Here is a 7917-nt window from a genome sequence, read left to right on the forward strand (position 1 = left end):
GGCGAGCGGAGCGGTGGCGGCGGGGTTCATGGTGTGGCGGCAACTCACTGTGAGATAGGGTGCTGCGTTGAGGCAGCCTAGAGGACTGGAAGGGCTGAACATGGGCTCACGCAGGGCGCGTGTCCCATCGCGCGCGGTCTGAGCGCAACTCGGCGGCGCCAGCTCATAACATCGCACGCTCCTCCACACCGCCCCCCCCCCCCCGCAACCCGCCGCCCCCCCAACTCCGGCCAGCACGTCCGTAAACGGACGAGAAGCCGCAACGTGAAAAAAACCCAAAGATCGTGGGGTCCCTTCCGTTTACCGACGAGGCCGCGTCTACCGACCTCTCGATTTACTTTAGATCCAGCTTTTTCCACCTTTTTTTTTTTGCAAAGTGACTTTAATATTTTCTGTAATTGTTCGTAAGCGCCGTCGGTGAATTTGAAATAAATAACGATGAGCACTTGATTTGATCGGCAAGAGGGCAACATGGTGGACATGTGTCGTGAGCTTCTCTGAACACGTTAAGGTGACAACTGGGCACTTTAACAAAGGGACACCTTGATCAGATGTTTTGGATATTGGGGTCTGGGTGGGGGAGTTTTTTTCTTCTAATTTCTCATCTCTGGATGCCATCAACTGACGCATGCACTGTGTACATTAGCAGGAGCTCATGCGGAACTAAACCAATCATTGCTGCTTTTGTTGGCAAGCAGGAGAACAGGGAAACTGGACGAGGAAAAATGAAGCACAAATTGAACGAAAACATTATTAGTGCGAGTGTCTAGGGACCGTTCAACACCCACCACGGAGATGGAGCGATAAAACCAGCTCGTCTGCAGATTCTCTTTGGATCGTCACATCACAGGACCGTGAGAGATGGCGACGATGTCAGGAGGCCTTCATCCAACGGGATTGATTTTGGCTGACGATGACGATGATAGGGACCTTTAAACCCCGTGGCTTATCGCGACAGAGTCTCGGTGTAACCTGCACAATTCACTTGCACGGCGCAGAAGAGCAAAAAGACATTCGCACGCGCTCATGTAAAGTTGTAAAAAATATCCAACGTGGTCGAATGAAATGTGAATTTTAAAAATGTAATACAAAGTTTTCCATACAGTGTTTTAAACATTCATTACGTCGATTTACAATGGCTCTTCTTCAGGGATGTCGTCTAGGATATTTCCACGAAAGGCGAATAATTCAGAATAAATCATTTCTCCACAACCAAAGCCTTCATTTTCAGTAGAATCCAGAGCAGATTACATGACACGTCTTGGCATTGTCATAAAACATTAAACAGAGCGCTATCGTATACAGGCAATGGCAGTATGGCCATGCACTTTCATTAGTAATCATCATAATATTTGGCCATGGTCAATCCACTGCTGGGTAATGCCTCCCCAAGCAATCGATGTGCCCTTACTGTGATCAGTAAGCGCTCGAAGCCAGCCCAGACCTAGGAGAGCCGAGAAGGAGCCTGCCGGAACCCAAGGCAAGCAGCCACCCACCCTCTTGCCCGTGCACTAGCCAGGACGGCATGCGGACTGCTTCATTTAACAAATAGAAATGGGATTTGTGTGTACATGGTGTACACGATGTACACGTTGTATGTGAGCATGTACACATTTAAAATATATTTTTTTTACCAGAAAAGCCTCACTGAGTCTTGGAGCTCGTTTTTGAGACGGCCTGCTTCCCGATTTTGGGCAATTAATTTCTTGAGCTTTTTATTTCCTCTGTAATTTTACAAAAGCACTTTCCCCAACACTGAAATGTGACAAATCTGGGGTTGTTATTTTATTCAAGATTTTATTAATTTGTTGTTGAACTTTTACCGTTTCTGTTGTATTGTTATGTTTGCTTTCTTTCTCGTTTTTACACTCCGATTCACTCCATTCACCTATTCGAACTTGCATACCCTATTTCTAAAATCATACGGAATTGATTCTTCGATGGACAATTGCACACATGTTTTGTGAGTGTTAGATATTATTTGAATCGATTAATCAATTGATCATACATTCCTAATTTATAAAGTAGACAATTTTGCTTTCAAGTAGTATGACAAAAATGCGATGGCAATTTCTAACATAAAAATTAAACACTAAATGTATACACAGGGTGATCAATTTATAGATACTCAATTACAGTATATGTATTCTTCTAGAGACCCTTCTGCTATATTTTCAACAGCTGATTGAATATTGTGACAACAATGGCTCTATATCTCACAGAGGCGAGAGTTTAGAAGATTTAATACGTTCATTGATTTGGTGGGAGATGTGTATAATATTTGCAAATAAATAGGTATACCACATTTCTTCCGAAAGATTAGTGGGGTATCTATACATGTTTTTTAATACAAAAATGTTCCTGAAGGATTTGATGTAGCCCAGGTCGCCGTCGCATTATTTAATGCCCCGGTTAAATGAAGGACACTCAACAGATCTGAGACTGGTTAACCCCTCTCGCGGAATCCTATGGGAGTACGGCAGTCCCTTGGGATCGTATTTAATCGTTTCGAGCGAGGTGGGGGGGGAGAGAACGGCGGTCGGACCGGATCGTTGACTCGGCGGGGTTCGCGATCCATTCCGACCACCGCTCGCAGGAACACAACGCTGCTCGCTCTTAGTCTTCACCCCCACCCCCCCTGCGATGCTTAGCGGCCCACAGGAGCTGCCCGACACGTGCTCAGTGTGGCAGCCCACGCGTCAACCCATCAGAAGGTGGTTCGCAACGAAGTCGCAAGGAACCTCCCGCAAGCTGAACTGGGAGGCGCTCACGCACGCACTCGCACCGACTCGCGCCGCGTGGCTGGGATGCATTTCATTAACGAGCTGTGCGATTGTCACGAACATTGCAGCGATAAGCAAACTAACTGCTCCCCATGACAGCGGAAAATCCGGAGTGTATCTATACCTCTGAAATACATGGATAGATGAACATTCTTTTGGAGATATAAGAGTATCTTCTTGGTTCTTTCGGTAAAGTCACGTAGAAGGGAAATAATAAAATAATAAAAATAAAACTATGAAATAAAAGATATGAGTAGTTTTAAAACGACGTTATCCTATACTGCATTAATGCACACCAAGCAGTGGTTAATGCATTAAGCAAATGGTGTTTATGAAAACAAATCCCAAATATATAATACATTATAATTTATCGCATTAATAACCATTTTTGGGTGGATAATCATCAAGCTATTTTTTACATTAAATATGGGTTATTACAATTAAAACATCGGCTAAGTGGTAGCCATGCGCAATAATCTGGCTGTACACACGCGCGTGCACACATTGGGGCACACAGACACACTAGGAGATGAAACAACTACCTCTGGCTTGCAAGTCCAGTGCGCTAACCAAATACACACAATGCTTCATCATTGGACCTCCTTTGTCAGTACCAAAATATAATAATAGGAAGTTTCCCCTTTTTTCTGGCAACAAAACTGAAACCTTTTTTTTACAAGGATTCATGTCTGCATTACCCACAATACTTGCAGTACTGTACAAAATTTACACAAAGACAACAAAAATTTCCCACGTAGACTAACATAGTCTGAGAGGGCAGGTCCTGTTCGCGAGCACCTATTAACGTCGGAAAAAGTGCACAATGATGGTGGCATAGCCCGTATCACAACGCCCAGCTGCATTTGTCTCCCCAGTAGGTAGAAGGAGGCCAGACAAACAAAGACACCGCAGTCAAAATAAGCTGTCAGCGGACACACAATAACAGGTCCGCGCAGCAGGACACTGATTAACCCGTGTTTAGTCAGAAGACGCCGGACTTCACCGGGGCATCTCCACAATTTGTCGTTCAGGCAGAGCCCAACTTGACCCATAAGTCTTCTTGGTTCTTTCGGTAAAGTCACGTAGAAGGGAAGTAATAAAAGAATAAAAATGAAACATAATAAAATAATTCTCACGACGTTTCGGCTACAACGCAAGCAGACGCTGTCTCCCCGACAGACCTGGTCTTCACCTAAGGACGGCTGATTGCGTTGTGGCCAGTAACGTCGTGAGAATTATTTTATTATGTTTTATTTTTATTATTTTATTACTTCCCTTCTACGTGACTTTACCGAAAGAACCAAGAAGATGAATCCCTGCAGTCACGAAAGCTTTAAATCGAAATTTGACCCATAAGCTTCACCCCTCGAGAAACGAAACTGGTCCGATCGCAGGTCAAACACACCGGGGCGAAGTGAACGGCGATTGGTCGGGTGCCCAGGGAAGGCGGAGGGACTTGCCTGTCGTGGTGAAGTCAAGTTGGCTCAACACTGATCCCAGGACACAGCTGACTGCCGAGGGAGTTAAGCAGACTCGACAACTCGCCTGGACAAAGCATATTTATCGAGTGTGAATGGTGCGCGATATGAACCAGAGTTGCGACAATTCATTGATTTGCATCCCATAGCTCTCAATCCTTGCTGGCGCGGCTCGTGATTTTTACTTTTGCAGTTTGTCCCTTTGATTTGCTCGTGGAGATGTCACAGCTGTACCACATGCTCCGCCGCCATGCTATGCGAACTTTCGCTGGCATCCGTACGATCGTTTACGGCGAAAATAATTTTAACTTGTACAAAATCAGCTCCAATTTGAGCTCACAGAGAGCGCCCTTCACGGATTTTGTTCCGACAAATCGGCGATCGAGAAGTCGCGAAATCTGTGTCCCGACCCCGGTTTTGTGCGCAGTGTAAAATGGTTTAAGAATAAGATGCAGGCGTTGGCTTTATCGCGTTCGATATCTGGTCATGTATAACATCACTATTTCGCTTTATTTAACATCAGAATTACTGGAGAAATGCAATTCGAAATATCCATACGTCTGCAGGGGTATTATAAGTCGTTACAATGAAAACAAATACAAATGTGAGTTTATTCAACACAATCCTGAAACCAATTTGTGGTAACGTTTTCATCGCTTCACTGACCCACACCCAAACTCTAAATTCTGCATTTAACAAGCCACCAGGGGTGGCTCGTCTCACGATCGGGAGGCTAAACGATCACGGACATTCACGTCCCCACGGTGTTCGTCACGTGCGTCCAGCCATCGTGACACCGCAACAACATCACCAGCATCACCCTCGTCATCATGGAGGCTGAATCTCGTGTACTACTGCTGCTCGGCAGTCAAAACACTTATTTTTAATCGCACTGCTTGACTTTCACATTCCCTCCCGTTGTCTACTTTGCCATGTTCTCTCGCGACAAATCAAGAAATGTATTCATGCTCATCGATTGCACCCTCAATGGCGTTGTGTGTTGCCGGTCGCGTGCCATTCTGGACCTTTGGGTCTGTGCTTCGCAACCCTTAATAGACGCCCCCCTGAAACGTTTAGACTGTTATTATTATTATTATCAAACACCGGCTTTGAGATGTTTCATTAGTGTGTAATCGTAAATGAGAACCGTAATTAATAAATAAATAAACTGAAATGGCCAAACGGAATAAAACATTAACAAGGTCTTTTGTTTCATAAAAGCGAAGTCCGGCGAGTCTCAAGTCTCATATTTAGAAGAATCCTGCCTTGACATGTTTGGCATTTTGTGGTCTGTTATTTTTTCTCGCCAGTGAGAAGGGGACTAGAATGCCTGACGAAGACCCGCACGTGCAAAGGGGACGCTTCAAATGTCAACGCACACGTAGCCCATCAGACACCCACTCGCCACTCTGCCCCCCCCCCCAAACGGATGCCCCGACATCTCCGTGATGTCACTATCGAGTGTGCAGGCGGTGCAATTGCCCAGAGTGGACCAGGCACCGGGCGACCGAGAGTGGAGAGTGTGGTCCAAGCCACCTTGCCCCGGAGCTCAAGAGGACGCTGTCGTGATGTACTGGTTGGCACACTGGACTTGCAATGCAGAGATTGCCGGTTTGATCTCCCCGCACGGAGTAAAAACACCTTAGCCCACCGCACAGCCCTGGCCAGGGAATGGGGGGGGGGGTAACCTCCACCGAGGCGTCTCCCGCTCGTCCGCGTCTCGCTCGCGTCGGCGCGGGGCAGTGGCGAGCGCGGACGGCCGAGAGACGCCAACGCGCGGGCAGCTGCCGCCTCCCGCGGTCCTCACCCCGGGCGGGGAGAGGAGGGGGAGGACGGGAGAGGAGGAGGAGGATGGGGACGGGAGAGGAGGAGGATGGGGACGAGAGAGGAGGAGGATGGGGACGGGAGAGGAGGAGGGGGATGGGGACGGGAGAGGAGGAGGATGGGGACGGGAGAGGAGGAGGAGGGGGACGGGAGAGGAGACAGTCGCGGGGAGAAGAGGAACAGCTGCGCTTCATTTCGGCCGGGTATGTCCCAGAAAATATGAATACGTTGATCATAATCCACACCCGGTACACCACATCCAGTATACACCCCCTCGCTATGGCTGTGGCTACTTAGTCACGGGCTATTTGGCTCCGGTCTACCGGCGACCTGGATAATATTTCCACACCCAGCGGACAACAAGCCTTGTGCCTGCTCCTTGTTGCCTTGCAAGCCTTGTGCCTGCTCCTTGTTGGGCATTGTGAAAATGACCGTGATAACTCACCAGATCCCTCCAGTATAAATACATCAATATTCAGATTGTTATCTACCAGCGAGATGGAAAAGATCCGGCGAGAAATTGAGTCCGGCATGCACACAAAGCATCCATCCAGTATGCCGCCCCTTGCTGCGGATACTTCGTCGCGTGCCACCTCGCTGAAGTCTACCAGCGACCCGGAGAAGAATAATCAGCGAGAGAGATGTTCGCCTCTGAGTAAACCCCCTCGCGAGCTGCTCCCCGCGGAGCGGAGTGACTCCCCGTGGCAATTCCACTCCGCGTCCCACGTCCACCCAGCACGCCCCCCCCCCCACGGCACACACTGCACGCACAGCAAACACTCCCACCACATCAACATCTACCACTATAAAAAATAAAATAATTTATGTCACTTATAGCCCTTCGTCAATCCATTGCTGGATGAGGGTCTCCGCCATGCCGTCCGGGTGATTTTGACCACACTTCACCATCAGTGCGAGTTGGTGACGTGGGGAGACCGGGGGTGGGGGGGGGGCCTAGGACCGGTTCGGATTTCACTCACCGCTAATGCTAACCCTGGCCCGGAATCCAACTCAGGTAGCCGGGTTCTTAGAGCAGTGTGCCAACGGCTGTGCCGCCATCTCAACGGCGTTGTCGACTGTATGTGGAGCACTGCACTTGCTGTTGTTTTACTCCTGTGCCAACGACTTGCAGGTGTCCTCTGCTTACCGCAAGTGACGACTGAAGGTGGATTACAAACCGCGCTCTCTCTTCACCTTGTCCAGACACGCCGCGCTGTTGCAGCACTCTCTGCATTTGCTCAACATCGAATCGCGATGGCGACTCGCAGACGGCAGTGAGGCGGTGCTCCCAGACGACTTGATTTTTTTCTCTCAAATCGAGTGGTTTTTTTTTTCGCCGGGTGTACGTGTGTACATTACATATATACAAAAAAATCACGCTATTGCGATTTGCCACCAAATTATCAGGGGCCTTAGCACGACACAGAGGCAGCCGTCTCTGTGGGTCGTGCATGCACCAGCCGAATCTGCCCACGGATGCGTGGCCACACGAGAGACAAAGACGTCTGATTCACGTTTTGTCGAAGTCTCCTTTTCATCCAATTAAAACACACACAGAAATATAACCGTGCCAATGTTTTCATCGCCAAGAATGGAGTCAATTACCAAAATGGTGCCTGTTGTTGGAACATTTCGCCAAGATGTAAATCTTGCCCCAGAAAGGTTCCAGGAAAGCGTGGCTGGGCTCGAGCCCTCTCCACTGTAAGTACAGTCGTGAATAATCCATCTCTCTTTCATGGGACCTCCTTTGCCAGTACCAAAATAGACTAATAGGGGGTTTCCCCTTTTTTCTGGCAACAAAACTGACACCTTTTGCAAGGAATCATGCTTAC

General features: G+C 48.1%; 1 protein-coding gene across 1 annotated transcript in view; it reads right to left on the reverse strand.

Moving 5' to 3' along the window:
* LOC133349832 (poly(rC)-binding protein 3-like) overlaps positions 1 to 102 on the reverse strand; it is a 40495-nt gene extending 40393 nt beyond the window's left edge. The window contains exon 1 of the mRNA XM_061563636.1: positions 49 to 102. Coding sequence (XP_061419620.1) covers positions 49 to 102 — 54 coding nt within the window. The remainder of the gene's footprint in view (positions 1 to 48) is intronic.
* Between the last annotated feature and the right edge of the window lie 7815 nt (positions 103 to 7917).

Source organism: Lethenteron reissneri, chromosome 31, assembly GCF_015708825.2.
Source record: "Lethenteron reissneri isolate LAM-NWPU_2019-01 chromosome 31, ASM1570882v1, whole genome shotgun sequence".
Lineage (NCBI taxonomy): Eukaryota > Metazoa > Chordata > Hyperoartia > Petromyzontiformes > Petromyzontidae > Lethenteron > Lethenteron reissneri.